The following is a 15395-nucleotide window of genomic DNA, read 5'->3' as shown; positions in this document are numbered from 1 at the left end:
ACTTAAAGCTAGCAATCTGTAGGCTACTGCTCCGAATAAGCTCTAATGCCCCCGAGTGTAACCCGCGCTTCGTGTGATATACCACAAGATGGCGCTGTTGTATAACAGATTTGTTTATGCGCGATGGCAGCCGTTTGAGAGCTTCCCTTTCGACGTTGATACTTTTTATTGTTGTTTTAATTCTACGACAGCAAACATTTGACATCCACGTGAAAGAGTAAAAAGACGACTTTCTTAAAACCATTTTATTGACCCATGTACAGAAAGTGCAGCAGCGACCACAAAAAAGTCGGTAAGATATACAAATACAAAATAACCCATCCATTCGCACTTTATAATGAGTGAACCGTCATTTACAAAACCATTCGCACACAAAACACACAGGCAGCCAATGTTACACAGAGTAGTAGTAGTAAGACAACATTTAAAGGGTGCTAAAGGGATGGACTTATAAACACGACTCACGACAAAAACGTTTTCACCGTCAGTTATTAGAGCTAAAATTCATGGGTGTTTATGAAAGGATGACCATTTCACATCAAATGAGATGAACAGCGCAGAGAAAGCCTTGTTCTGTGACTTCACTGTCTCGTACTTTCTGTTATTATTGTCCTCCAGCGATAGAGACAGAGGGCCTAAAGGGATCAGACCGGGACGAAGGGCTTTTATTAGTTTGTCAGCTCACACCAAAACAGTTTCACTAAGGATCAGAGCCGAGTCTTTTCGTGTGTAAACTCGCTTGTATTGCAGGCCACTACAATGCTACAGGTACGCGTTGTGTTTTGAGTGCGTTTTCAGCAGTGTAATGTTGCTTTCCCCCATTGAATCCTGGTTTGATGATGTATGAAAGATGTGGTAGCTTCCTCTTCATCGCTGTCTGATTCGGTACTTGACGCACCACATTCCTCTTCATCATCTTCTTCCTCCTCCTCAGTTACTTCTTCTGCTGACTGAAGCTCCTGAAAGTTCTAGGATTACCAATTATTTGGTTACTCTCGGTCATAGTAATTCAAATGAAATCTTTTGCATTGTTTTGCAATAATGAGAAAATAACAAATGATCTGAAAGGAATTAGGGCCTAATTTAAATTGTGTCTTCATTTGCTCATGTCTTTTTGGAAACCATGTGACTTTCTTTAGACTATTATGAGATATTTACAGCTAAATGTCCTAGCTTCTTCCCCCCCCCCCCCCCCCCAAACAATGAACTTGAATGGGACTTAAAATCAATATCAGTCTCTCCCACACATAAAGTTATCATAAACTTAAAAAGACACAGGTTTCAACCGAAATTGCTTCCCTATAGTGCGCGAAAAACAGTGTGTGACAAAAGTAGTGTGTCAGAATTCAGGAAGAACTCTTGAGTCTGGATGACATACTACTTATGGTGAGAATATGATGGACACTTTACTATCCCATGAGGCCACGGGAGAGGATTTCTAACGCTAGTAGCTGGTACGTCACATGATAATGACAACATAGCAAAAGTAGTACGTCCAGATTACATTCGTACTACATACATTCATACTATATTTAACATACTTTTACAGTGGTTGTGAATTACTTATTCTAAATAAGAACTCAAGAGAGTATGAGATTTCGGACGCAGCCGTGGAATAGTGTACGAGTCTTATGGACTAATTTCATAGTGTTTTACAGTGTGTTCTTTTCCAGTCCCCATCAACTTTCATTTTATCACAAACATTCTTTAAAATGTGGTTATCGAACACTTAAACATCTTAAAATTTGAATTTGGTTGATTTTCTAACCATTACAACAATTCTACTTTGTCACCATGTTTTCTTTCTTTATTTTACAGGATTTTGTGTTGATGACGAGCCAAGGAAATGAATTGCAGATGTGAACATTCAGGAAGAAAGTAAGTCAGATGCGTTTGGAACAATGTGAAAATTAACACAAACATTTATTTAGACTTATTTAAATGCCACACAATTTGCGGAGGTGTTTTTTAATGTTAAATTGGTGGAGAGACAAAAACAAAACGTCATTGTCAGTGTGAAACTATGCCCTCAGTTTGAGGGAGTTTATTAAAACTTGGTGAAAACTCAATTAACATTTCTCTGCAACCGAAAAGTCCAATGGTGTGACATAAATAAAATTACTCTTTCATTGACAACATCTTTGTAATATTTTCCTAAGTATAATGGAATATTTCTCTGAAACCTGCTGCGATATACAGTATATAATGAAATTAAAGGGTTAGTTCACCCAAAAATGAAAATTCTGTCAGTATTTACTCACCCTCATGTTGTTCCAAACCTCTATGTGTTTATTTGTTCTGCTGAACACAAAGGAAGATATTTGGAAGAATGTTTTAATCAAACATATTTCATTCCCCATTGACTACCATAGTATGCATTTTTTCCTACAATGGCAGTCAATGGGGAATGAGATCTGTTTGATTAAAACATTCTTCCAAATATCTTCCTTTGTGTATAACAGAACAAATAAACACATAGAGGTTTGGAACAACATGAGGGTGAGTAAATACTGTTTTTACAGTGTTTTTTTTTTTACAGTCCCCATCCACTTTCATTTTAGCACAAACATTCTTTAAAATGTGGTTATCGAACACTTAAACATTATAAAATTTGAATTTGGTTGATTTTCTAACCATTACAACAATTCTACTTTGTCACTGTTTTCTTTCTTTATTTTACAGGATTTTGTGTTGATGACGAGCCAAGGAAATGAATTGCAGATGTGAACATTCAGGAAGAAAGTAAGTCAGATGCGTTTGGAACAACAGAAATGTGAAAATTAACAAAAAAAATGTATTTAGACTTGTTCCTCATCTTTAAAAAGCACAAATCGAGGCTTACAAATAACTGGGGCCAATTTTTGAAGATTTATGTAAAGCTTACATTAAAAAAATATACATTTAAATGATATTAAACAGTTTTTTTTACAGTTAGCAATTATTTTGGGGTTTATAAAGTTATGTTGTCAAGGCAATTTTGTTAAATTGGCAATAACATTACATTACACATAAAAGGTTAATAAGCAACTTCTATCTTTTTATAAATCATGTCAACACACGTCACATGGCTCTGAGTGATTTAATATTTAAAATTGGCCATATTCACTTCCTTTGAAATTGCCTCACTGTAACCCAGATTTAGTTTAGATATGATAGATGATGAGGGGAACCATAATTTTGCCATTTTGTATTGGAATAACACTGCACTCAAACAATCAATGTTAATGTCTTAACCATTACCTACTTTTAAAACCAGAGAGGGAAAAGTTAGGTTTGTTAGAATGTTATGAAAGCACTAACCCTCAAATCTGTTATAAAAAAATGTTTACAAGATATCCAGAAAAATGGTAAAATTGTGATACTTTGATGATCTTGCACATATAAGTCCCTTAGAAACTACAGTGTTCAGAGCAGTTGTTCAGCTGTGTTACTTTTGCTGTATACCCTGTAAATCGGTTTTTCATGGAGACTCGTGCATGATGCGACAGTTTGACAGACGTCAAGATTTTGGCAGCTTCTTTACATTATTATTTCTTATGTTGGTTGTAGACGGTTTGTCTTACCTCCAGTGGGTTGACAGTGATGGAGAGAGAAGAGCCGTCACAGTCCGCTTGTTTCTCCAGCAGTGTGTTTGTGTGTATGTTGTCTTTGTTTAGTGGTTGGTTAAGACGGTAAACACCCAGCAGCACCACCAGCAGGGCGGCGATACACACCACAACGACCGCGGTAGCAACGGCAGGCACAACTGGAAAGACAATAAGCGCATTTAAATCTTAGAGCCTATAGACTGTACATAGAGTAGATGTCATATTTAATTTAACGCCAAGTTGTGAGGGATGAACGTAAAATCTGTTTTGTATGCTTAGCCATGCTTTGCAGAGTTGTTAATCAGGTTTTTTCTATCAATTATACTTAAAGGTACAATATGCAAGATTTTTCGCCACCAGGAGTTGCTAACGTCTTACAATAACAAAGGCGTATATTGTGCGCCCGCTACCTTATGGCCAATAATGCTGCTTAAAGGGGACATATCATGCAAAATCCACTTTTTTAGCCCTTAAATGCGTTTTGTTGTATATTTGGAGTGTTTATAAGTACAGAAAAGATGAAATTATTCTCTTCAGGTGCTTCGTTTATATCTTTATATTCTGTTTTGGTCATATTTTTCAGCCTGTTCAGATTTTTCTGTTCTCTATGACGTTTTTTGAACTATCACGTCACCGTATTTGCAGCGGAACTCACAAATAAGGACAATGACTACCGGCCCAACACTTCGAGCAATCCGCTATTATTATTTCCCGCTCCGATTGTGTAGTCCAAGCTCAATGATGCAGAAGTTACAAGAGGGCAAGTCAAAATGTTCGGTTCTTGGATGTAGCGACCTGAAGCACTTCAAGGATTCCCACTTCAACAACCTCCGCCAGTATACAGAAGGGTTTGCCGATCGACTTCGTCTGAATGAGGGGTAAAGTCCTTCTATCATTTAGCTGCTGTGTTTTCTGATGCTTTTCTACACGTAAGATATTATAATATTATTATTAATACAGATTTTTAGTGGTAAGATTGGACCATAGTCATTTATCTTGTCAGTGTGCTTGTTTTAACAAGAGAAATAGTCGACTTTCACTAATAACACAACATATAGTTAACTTAACGTTACACACCCCTGCATCCAAATGAAGACGTTGTTCTGCAGGTTCGTCGTCGTCTTTTTCAACTCGCTCGCTCTGGCTCGTATATGTAAGGCTTGATGGACAAGTCTTCTGTTGTTGACATTTTGTTAACGAGTGACTAACAATGTTCTTTGAAGCTTTAGTATATAATCGTATATCTCTTATCAAACTACAATAATGGTCGAACGGGGGGAGTTGAACCGAGTGTGAACTCAGCGACCTGGAGAGCGGGCGGGGAAAGACGCAACTCCTTTTTATTTAAAGGGGCCGCTTTGAAACGGGTCGCTCACAGACGCACATCAGAAAAGGGGTAGAAAAGGGGCCTGTGGAGCTATAATAATGAGGAATTCAGACCCAAGCATTGCAGTTATGCTTTATATAGACCACAAATGTATGATTTATTAGTAAAAATTAATGATTTAAAAGCATGATATGTACCCTTTAAAATAGCATTATGAACAATGCACCAATGACTTTAGACCAGTTTTTTTCTGGTCAGTGGCGCAATTGTTTTCTGGAACTGCAAAATAGCACTAGGGGATGTTTGCGCTGAAACACGCCTCCTTTTTGCGCCGACCTGCCTGGGGAGCGCAATTTCATTTCCTAGTTTACCGACGTGCGTCTGTGGAGGGAAAAGCCCGCTTAGTTTGTGCGGGTGCAAAATAGAAATGATACATGCGTCAGTGTACAAAGTCATTTGCGCCGGGTGCAAGATAGAGCCCCAGGTGGGCCTTTATGATAAGTGGGCCCATTAATAATTCTTTTCATTGTAATATTTACCTTTTCATATTAATATAAACACAATTACAGACACTCACCTAAGCTGTAGTAGTTGTTAGATTCTATGACTTTAGGATGAATAATTTGCATGTATTTGGGCGGGGCCATGTCTTGATTGACATGTTCCACAGCTTCCTCACTGTTAAGGATGTTGACCTCGGAGAAAGAGTGATAGAGAGCAACTTTAGAGGTTTAGTTAGTGCATGCGGATGCAAAAAAAAAAAAACATTCTTTGTTTGATTCTCACCTGTAATGTATACTGATCACTGGTGTAACGTCCGTTGAGCTCAGAACAGGTGAGTCTGAAGGTGCGGACGGAATCGACAGCCGGGCGGCTCTGATAACGCACCTGTCGAATCACCTCTGTGTAGTGAGAAATAGAGTCTACACCTAAAACAGAAGTAGAGGAAGAAAAATGTAAGGACATTGTATTGAGAAAGACAATAGTATGTTGTAGAATGTGTGTCTTTACCATATATGGACATGCCGGTGCTAGAGTTGGCGTATTCCAGGTGTTTGCCCAATAAGGCGCTGTGTTGCAGTTCAAGACTCTCTTGCCCCGCCTTTAACTCCTCCCCCAAGACCATGATGTCACAATAGTCCAGATTATGTGTGATTTCCTTCAATACAACTGACCTGTGATCTGCAAACATACAAAAATAAAACGAGAGTTTATGAATAATAATGCCTTAATTCCCATAGTTAATAATAAAATAGTTAATAATAAAATAATAAAATAAAATTCCCAAAAATAATATATATAGTGTACATACAATGCCCTTTTTTTCAAATTTTTGTTCAACTATTGTAGTCTCTTTTTAAAATGAACCTATCCTAAAATGTGTAGCATTTAATATATCACTACGGCCGTGTGTCCACCAAAGCGTTTTTATCCAGCTGAAAACGCTAGAGACGCTCTGCTGAAGACGCCGTGCTCTGGGCGCTTGAGAGCGTTTTGGCAGCGCAGCGTTTTTTCCGTTGAGACGTTTCGTTGCTATGATACAGAATACCCGCAGCACAGTTTGAATGTTGACAGTTGGTCGGTGTGGTATTAGTCCCGCCCCTCCTCCACTGTGATTGGACGGCTGGGTAAAATGTGACAGTGATGAGCGCTGCGTTTTATCCAAAGTTGAACATTTTTCAACTCCCATGGAGTTGTTGGAGTTGTATAGTTTGTCCACCAGAGGGCACTCTACACCGTCCCTGTTGGCAACACTTGTGTATAACGCAAGTATAACCAGTTATGCATTATCATATTATTTTAGTTAAAACTCATAATTAACTACAAATAACTAATGTTAGGGAAATCTGTTAATATTTTGCTGCGGGTTTCTGAAATAAAAAATAATAATAATAATATCGGCCGATATATCGGAATATCGGATTTTAAAACCAAAAAATATTTGTATCGGTATCGGCCTTCAAAATCCTTTATCGGTCGGGCTCTAATATGTACATTGTATTTTAAACATAGTACACCGTTCAAACATTTGGGGTCAGTACGTTGATGGAAGAAGTCTCTTAAGTCACCAAGGCTGCATTGCTCTGATCAAAAATACGGTAAAAAAAAAAAAAAAATCAATATTGTGAAATGTTATTCTAATTTTTCAAGATGGCGAAACTACATGGAAGCCTTTGTGGACTTACCCGTCCTATGGACATAAAGATAATAAATTCTTCATTTACGAGGATAAGTCAGATAATTGGCAGAGGTATTAGTACACCATTGAGGACATATTTATGAATAAAAATATTGATTTTAAATAATAAATTACATAAAGTTACACATAGTCCCTTTAACTTTATTTGGAAAGAGTTGTTATAAACAGAAAAGCCCTAAGAATAATATGTGTCAGATTTAGAAAAGCATCCTCATGTCTTGTGTTCAGAGTGTGGAGGGAGCATCTTTCTTTTATGATTTATTAACATGTTTTTTTGCATTTACTGTTGTTCTGTTGTTTCGTTTGCCACCAGAACAGCATGACACCTGTGCCGTATGTCAGTGAATAATGTGCTCTGCGCTGCATTTGGGGCAGTGTTTGTGTGTTGTTTGTTTGCTGCAGAAATAGTTCACCCAAAAAGGAAAAATCTGTCATCATTTCCTCACCCTCATGTCATTGACGTTCTTTCTTTTGAGCAAGACATAAGGTAAAATTTAGCAGAACGCTTGGCTGCTGCTCTTTGTCATATCCGGTCCAGCTCCAAAAATGATGATAAGTGAGCTATATTTCTCTGCTGAAAATGCTGCATTATCACATCTCATTCTCTGGTATATAAAATATGGTGGGTCAAGACGCATAATTAAGCAGAACAATATGTAAATATGAGGTTTGTAACAACACGAGGGTGAGTAAATGATAACAGAATTTTCATTATATCCTGTTAAGAGGAGAAAGGTGATTCTAGGAACAATTTTCTCCGTACCTGTGTTTGTAGGTCCGTCACTTTTTGTAACTGTGCTGATGATATGCAAATCTCTGAACAGGGATAGGCCTAGGGCAAGGTCGGAGGCGGGGATGGTCAGGTGCTCCGCCCCAGTGATTGTGATTCGTGGTTCACTGGGCTGCATTACCATGACAGCTGCCTCAATATCAGGGACAGAAATACACACGTCCTCGCCGAAACACCTGCAGAGATCACAAACACAACCTTGCATTTCAGTTTTGTGCGTTATTTTAGATACACACTCTATATTTGTACATTAGTACACCCTCGCTGCTTTATCTTTCTTTCTTTCTTTCTTTCTTTCTTTCTTTCTTTCTTTCTTTCTTTCTTTCTTTCTTTCTTTCTTTCTTTCTTTCTTTCTTTCTTTATTATTTGTCTCAAACAATCAACATAGATACACAACAACAAAACAATAATTAAAACCACAAAGTAAAACACAACCACCAAAAAATAAATATGTATATGTAAATAATAGTAATAATAATAATACCAAAAAAAAAAAGAATAAAAAAAGCAGGCAGAAGCAATTAGCTTATTTAAACCTGCCCCTATTTAACAAAAAATAATAATATTACCAAACAAATAAAAATACAGTTACAGCAGACATTTTTCTCAGATCATACATAACTCACAACAATACCTTAACCACAATACTTTCACATTGCAGATTTAGTCTGACACACATCTGACCCACAGTCGGTATATATCTGAATTTTTTTGATCATCTCCTAACAAGGTCAATATTAAGGTCTGGGTTGATTAGATGGTGAGCAAACAATCAGTTCTCGTAATCAACGTTTAATACAGGAGATATGAGCAGGAATAAAGATCTGAGTGACTTGCCAATGTTGGAGGAATTTGAATCTTACATTAATCAGTAGTGAAGATTACTAGGTAGTCTGGGTCTATCGAACCTTTAGTTTTAATCTTCATTTTTATTTTCTGTTGATACTGCAAACAAAGGAATGCCATATGGTTTTGCCATTTTCCAAGGTCATCTAGGCAAGAGGGGATAAAGGGGTTAGTTAGTAATAAATCTGAGCTAGCAATATGGGTTCTTGGTCTGTGGAAAATTACTGAGAGGCGAGGCCTATAGCAAACAGCCTTGGAAAGAACAGTATAAAGATTGCTCTGATTTTGTGTTGTGAGTCTCACTCACTCCACAGGGTAACTGCTGTGTTGGTGACTGGACCTATTCTTGCTTTGATTGACAGAATTTTTGCCATAACACCAAATTGTTATGGCAAGGCGATTGGGTCAGGGTATCTCTAAAATGGCAAGGATTGTGAGTTGCTCCCGGTCAGCAGTGGTAAATATTCATCAGCAGTGTCCGAGGAGGGACAAACAACAAACCAGTGACCAGGTGTTGGACGCTCAAGGCTCATCAATGCACGAGGGCAATGAAGATAATCCTGTCTGGTCTGAGCCAGAAGGTCTGCGGTGGCACAAGTCACAAATTTTTAATGATGTTTATGGGATGAATGTGTCACAACACACTTTACAGTGTATGGAGCTGCAGACCAATCAAAGTGCCTACGAAATTACCCCTGTCCACCATCGAAAGAGCCTAAAAAGGGCACGAGAGCGTCAGATCTGTAACTTGGAGCAATGGAAGAAGGTTGCTTGGTCCGTGAGTCACGTTTTCTTTTACATCACTTACGGACAACCGTGTACGTGTGCACCGTGAACTTGGCATCAGGATCATGGTGGGACGACGAGCCAGTGGAGGGAGTGTGATGCTCTAGTCTAGTGTTTTGTTGGTTTAGCCTGGGTCCAGCCATTCATGTGGATGTAAATTTGACAAGTAAACATTGACTAATTATTGACCTTAATCTGGTTCTGAATAAGACAATATTCTGATTAAGGTGAGTTGCTTTAAGAATAGTCCTTTCATGTTCCCATTTGTTAAAGATCGATTAATGGCACACGTCATTACATCACCATGGCACTCAGTTTGACGTTCCCTCCGTATCAACAGTTTGTCTTATACAGTTTTGGGAGTTTCATTTTACGAAAAGCTTCAAGTTAAAGTCCCTGTAAAGGCAATTCTACAAAAAAGTTCTAAACACATTATAAATGTTGCATATGTATTGCTAAAACATATTACAAAGACTGTGAACTGTGAAGTACAGAAATGTGGAGTTTGACCGTTAAACAGTTTTTCACCATTGCAATTTTACGGATCGTTTGGGCGGGGCTAAAACAGGGCTCGATGACGCACTGGAGCACATGAGGTCCTGGACACGCCCCTATTTGATGACGCACAGAGTCTGATCTCTCCCCTAACACACAATAACACTCCCCAAGCACATTCGCATTCACCGCTCAATCGCGAGTGACTGTCAGTACTATTAGTTACTACAGCTGAGCCTACAGTTTTCGACTCAGAAATGCATAGGCTACCTGGATGCGATCATCTACAAAACAGATCGGTATCTTCATTTAAATTCCCTAAAAACGATCACATCAAGAAAAGGTTTTTAGAGAGCCAACCTTGATGAAGAGCTGAGGATCACCGCCAACACCCGCCTCTGTAGTGATCATTTTACACTGGATAGTTTTATAAACTTTCCTCAAAGACAACTGGGATTCACTGATAATCCGCTGTTACTGGTGAACGGGGCCGAAACGACTATCTCCCGCCTCAGCGTTCATCCTCCCGTCCCGAAAGCAGTATCAGCTAATATCACCGTCGACAGCTTTCCCGCTAGTGGGCGTGGTTTCAGCGCAGCCAGTGGACACGCCCCCAGCGTTTGAGAACAGAGATAACTGCTCATTTTTTCAAGATTTTGATAGCTTATTTTATGTACTTGCCGGCTTTTTTTATCATTCAAGTTTGGATGGGTGGCTAATATCACGTTTTTCTGTGGTGTGACATACAGGGACTTTAATTATTTTAATAGACGAGGGCGGATACAAATTCTGAAGCCATGATCTCTTGGTTGCTCTCAAACGGTTGATCACTGCTGCCAAGTGTGTATGTGTGCTGTCGCAAAACTCCCACACGACGTTTATAGTGTGATTAAGGTTTGTACATGTCTGTAATGCACTTTAATAATGCGATTTGATGACTTTAGCCAGATTAAGGTAATCAGAAAGACCTTTTTGCATGGTAGTTTCTTAATCGGAGTATTGTCTTAACTGGCTTAAACTCGGAATATTGTTGTCCATGTAAACGTAGTGATTGTTCCAGACCAGTACATCCCTTCATGACAATGGTGTTCCCTGGTGGAAGTGGACTCTTTCAGCAGGATAATGCACCCTGCCCCACTTCACACATTGATCAGGAATGGTTCGAGAGTGTTGCCCTGTCCTCCAAATCCAACTGAGCATCTGTGAGATGTGTTGGACCAACAAGTTTGATCAACGATGGCTCCACCTCGAAACCCACAGGACTTGAAGGATGTGCTGCTGAAATCTTGGTGCCAGAGACCACAGGACGCCTTCAGGGCTCTTGTAGAGTCAATGCCTCATCGGGTTGGTGTTGTTTTGGCAGGATCAACAGCATATTAGGCAGGCTGTCATAATGTTTTGGCTGTATATTGCAAAATATCTTTTCATGACAGAAGAAATATTTTGAGCTGGCACATTTTCTCTGACATTGGCTAAAGTTAATTTTGGATCCTGCACACACTCATTCAGAGGTGAAGACATCTCCACTTCGATATTAATAATGAGAAGCATTAGACAGTGATTTGCAGCGTAAACAAATGACTTGGAGCCGTTCCCAACTCATTACGGAGACTGCAGTAGCTGATAACTGAAAACAAAGAGGAAAACCTACGCCTGGAGTGAATTAATAACACTTCAGCTTTCTTGAATCTTGCAGTAATTGGACTTAATAAGCTTAAAAGCAAAACACAAATGGTGTGTACAAGAATTAATTTACAACTCTAGCGATTTCGGCGCCGAACGACAGGAAGTAGGACGTTCCGCCCTCTCTAATTAAAGATGTTGTTTTTAATCCTGACACAAACAAAATCACATTTATCAAGACAGGAAATGAATGGAGGAAACCATCTGTGACTAAAGGTTTGATACACTGAGGTTTGAAAAGATTAATCCACATAACAACAACAACAGTTGCTAAAAGATACAGTAGGTTTATACTATAATGTGATTTTACTTATTATTTTAGAATATGTGATTACTGGGTGATAACTAAACATACTAGCTATATTGATGCATGCTATATGAATGACATCCTAGCCCTATTCTGATTTTAATTATTTCTCAGGGTGATGGGTGTCGAACATTTGCATGGATTTACCGTGATGAATGAATTTCATGCATTCAAATAGCATTTGATTAAAGAAGGCATTCTGCCATTTATACAACTAACCCGGATCTGTGTAATCTCATGAGCATATTCCATCATGGCATTCAGAAAAGCCGAGTGTGAACTGTCTTTATTGTTCGATATTTAATATTTAATTGAGTATGCGGATGTACTTCTGTTTTTACATTTAGATTGCTTTTGTCTTCATCTATTGTTAACCTAAAATTAATCTTTCCTAACAGTAGTCTAGTATAGTCTAGTCTAGTTCTAGTCTAGTATATATATATATATATATATATATATATATATATATATATATATATGAAGAGTTCAGATGCAAAAGCCTCTAAGTGCCATTTGAAATTTTCTTCTAGAATGATCATTTTTATCAAGCTTGTATATTTAAGTTCAGTGATTTCACTTAAATGGCAATGATGATTACCTATTAATTGTTATTTAAGTGAAATTACTGAACTTAAATATACAAGTTTGATAAAAATCATCATTAAAGAAGAAAATTTCAAATGGCATTTAGAGGCTTTTGCATCTGAACTCTTCATATATATATATATATATATATATATATATATATATATATATTATATATTATATATTGTAAATTATAATGTTGTGTTGCATGTAGTGGTGGGCAATTAATCACATTTTATTATTATTATTATTTTTTTCCTTCCAACAATTATGAACACATAAAATCTTTTTTTGAAATGATGTTTAGTAGTAGTAAGTAAATGTGTAGTACTTTTCACTGAAATCATTACTTCTAATCATTAAGTATAAAAATATATATATAGGTTAGATCTAATATTTTGTTCAGCGCTGTGAAAGTGCAATACATCAGAGTGCAATACAATCAAATTTATATTCATTCTTTTTTAATTATTTAAATGTGTACATATAAATACATATACATATATACATACATATATATATTCATATTCTTCCCTGTTTAATTACATGTAAAGTTCAAGGAAGTTATTTTAATACATTTATTTTTTTATTTTAATATATAATTTTATTTTTAATATATAATTCTATTTTATTTTAATTATATAAAATCATATATGTGATTTTTAATGTGTGCCTTATAACATGTTTAACAAAGCACAGATTTATTTCTGTTTAGTTACAACACAAAAATAATGATTAGCTTATTATTGGCTAGAATTATAATATCACTGAACCCCCGAAGATTTGGATAGGGAAATAAATTGCCAATGTATACAATATTTTTTTATAATATTTAATATATTGGGTATACAATATCCAATATATTAAATAATGCCAAATATACCAGTAAATTGATTAGCGCAAACCTTAGTAAATCATTTAAATACTCTCTTCGCATAAATTTTTCGCAAAAATAACTGTCCATGCCTTTTCAGCGTTAATTTTACTAAATTCTGACAGTAGTTTTTTAGCAGACTGTGGGTAGATCTGGCCCCTAGTGTTTGTAAAAAACAATATAAATGTAAATACCTCAGGTCAGCATGCAAAACAAATACTGTCCGCATAATTTCAATCATTACTTTCCCTGCAAGTTGCTTCAATTCATATGAGTCATACAATTTGCTGTGCTATGTTTGTCTCATTGGCAAGCTATGTGTTATTTTATTTGCAGAAGCAAGTGTAAATGAATGGTGTAAATTACTTTTACAAACACAACACATGGCCATGTCTCAATAAGTCTGTGATCTGCATGTTATTGAGAGAAGCAAGCGTACAATTATCGCTATGTCTTACTCAAAATAATATGATTGCCTTTATTGTGTGTGTTTTAGCGTTATGTATGTGCGTGTGTGTTTTCATGCTAATTCCCAGCAGATCTAGCCAAAAAGACTCCGCCCGAAGCTTAGAGGGGCGGGTCATAATCCTCCAGGGGCTTATGCATATTCATGCTCTGTTCTGAATAATTACAGGGTGCCGATGGGTGCGCGTGTGCTCCAAAAAAACAAATCTCTGTCACTCTCTTTCCATTTCCCTGTCTGTACATAAAAATTAAACCTCCCTAAGCATAGAATATGAATTAGACAAAAACAGGAAAAGTGAAAAGGTTACAAAAAATGGTTGGTATCGCTCATACTCGGGGTTGAGGGTTTGAACTAGACAGTAAGCAGGCGGCAATCTAGCATAAAAAGTACAAATCTAGTTTCGAATACTGTATTAATTTTCCAACAATACAGCTTCTGCTTTTTTGTGTTTCACAGTGTGATGCAGTTTTAATAACTTTTCCAGCCCTGAGCCGAAGCAAATTAAAATTAAGCTCTTGTATGACTCCGGGATGTGAATCACAACTGTGTAACATTGAAATAAATGGTTTGATCGTTCATAATGCCATATTTCAGAGTTAACATTCTGGTATTCTAGTTCCAGAGATCTCATGAATATTTATGATCTTACTGCACTGCCGTTGAGATCCGGAGGTGACGCGCTCCCATACTGGGAAACTGCCGAGAGTTGATGTAAGAAACTTTCCTCAGTGCGCCGTTCATCTGCTCCAGATCCTCGCCCTCCATCACCACCAGAGACTGAGCGGGATTCATGTGGAACTGGGAGAAATAGACACACAAACGTACGTTTAAAGTGTGTGCTTGAAGCAGACTTATGCAAAAATCGGGATCAAAGAGATCGCTCTGAGTGAATATCTAGTGTGAGTCTGAATTAAGCTGTTCACATTCTGTACCGAATTGGAATTAGAATGAATGAATGGAAGAGGAATTTACAGAATACAAAGAAATACAAACGATTACATAATGCATTTTTATTTTGAATGCATTTTAAAATGTATTTTTAGTTATGTTTTGCTCTAAATCATTTAAAAGGCAAAATATGGTTCTTGTGTAAGTAGTATAGTGTTTTTTAATTCGTATCCGTGTCTGGAAATTCATTTTTCAAAATATGTGGGAACCTTGTAGGTGACATTTCGAATATTAGTTTTTTTTTTGTATGTTAATAATATGTTTGTCTTTAGGTGATTCATATCGAAAATTAGATGTATTTTGATAAACTATGCTTAACAGCTGTTGAATTTCAGATTCATTACATTTTTAATTGTAAATCAAAAGTGCCCCATTACGCTTTTCCAGATTCGATTCTGAATTGCTGAAACGAGTCGTCAGTAATACCAGTTTCACTTCCTGTTACATGCATATGTAACAATGTAACAAATTTGCATTGTTTTTGCATTGATTTTTTTCTTT

General features: G+C 37.0%; 1 protein-coding gene and 1 long non-coding RNA gene across 2 annotated transcripts in view; one reads left to right on the top strand and one right to left on the bottom strand.

Moving 5' to 3' along the window:
- The first annotated feature begins 163 nt into the window (after positions 1-163).
- LOC120483599 (uncharacterized) lies at positions 164-2747 on the top strand. The gene is made up of 3 exons (XR_005623631.2): positions 164-292; positions 1819-1878; positions 2683-2747. It is a non-coding gene; the product is annotated as an uncharacterized LOC120483599 (long non-coding RNA).
- The window catches only part of clstn2b (calsyntenin 2b), a 75477-nt gene continuing 60312 nt past the window's right edge, over positions 231-15395 (bottom strand). Inside the window, exons 11-17 of the mRNA XM_039678678.2 lie at positions 14596-14744; positions 7878-8080; positions 5926-6096; positions 5701-5843; positions 5492-5609; positions 3564-3745; positions 231-968 (exon numbers count right to left, since the gene is read on the bottom strand). Coding sequence (XP_039534612.2) covers positions 795-968; positions 3564-3745; positions 5492-5609; positions 5701-5843; positions 5926-6096; positions 7878-8080; positions 14596-14744 — 1140 coding nt within the window. The 3' untranslated portion in view covers positions 231-794. The remainder of the gene's footprint in view (positions 969-3563; positions 3746-5491; positions 5610-5700; positions 5844-5925; positions 6097-7877; positions 8081-14595; positions 14745-15395) is intronic.

The sequence above is a fragment of the Pimephales promelas genome, chromosome 16 (genome assembly GCF_988280905.1).
Source record: "Pimephales promelas chromosome 16, fPimPro1.hap1.1, whole genome shotgun sequence".
Lineage (NCBI taxonomy): Eukaryota > Metazoa > Chordata > Actinopteri > Cypriniformes > Leuciscidae > Pimephales > Pimephales promelas.
Note: the sequence above shows the minus strand (reverse complement) of the source record. Positions and strands in the feature narration are given on the sequence as shown.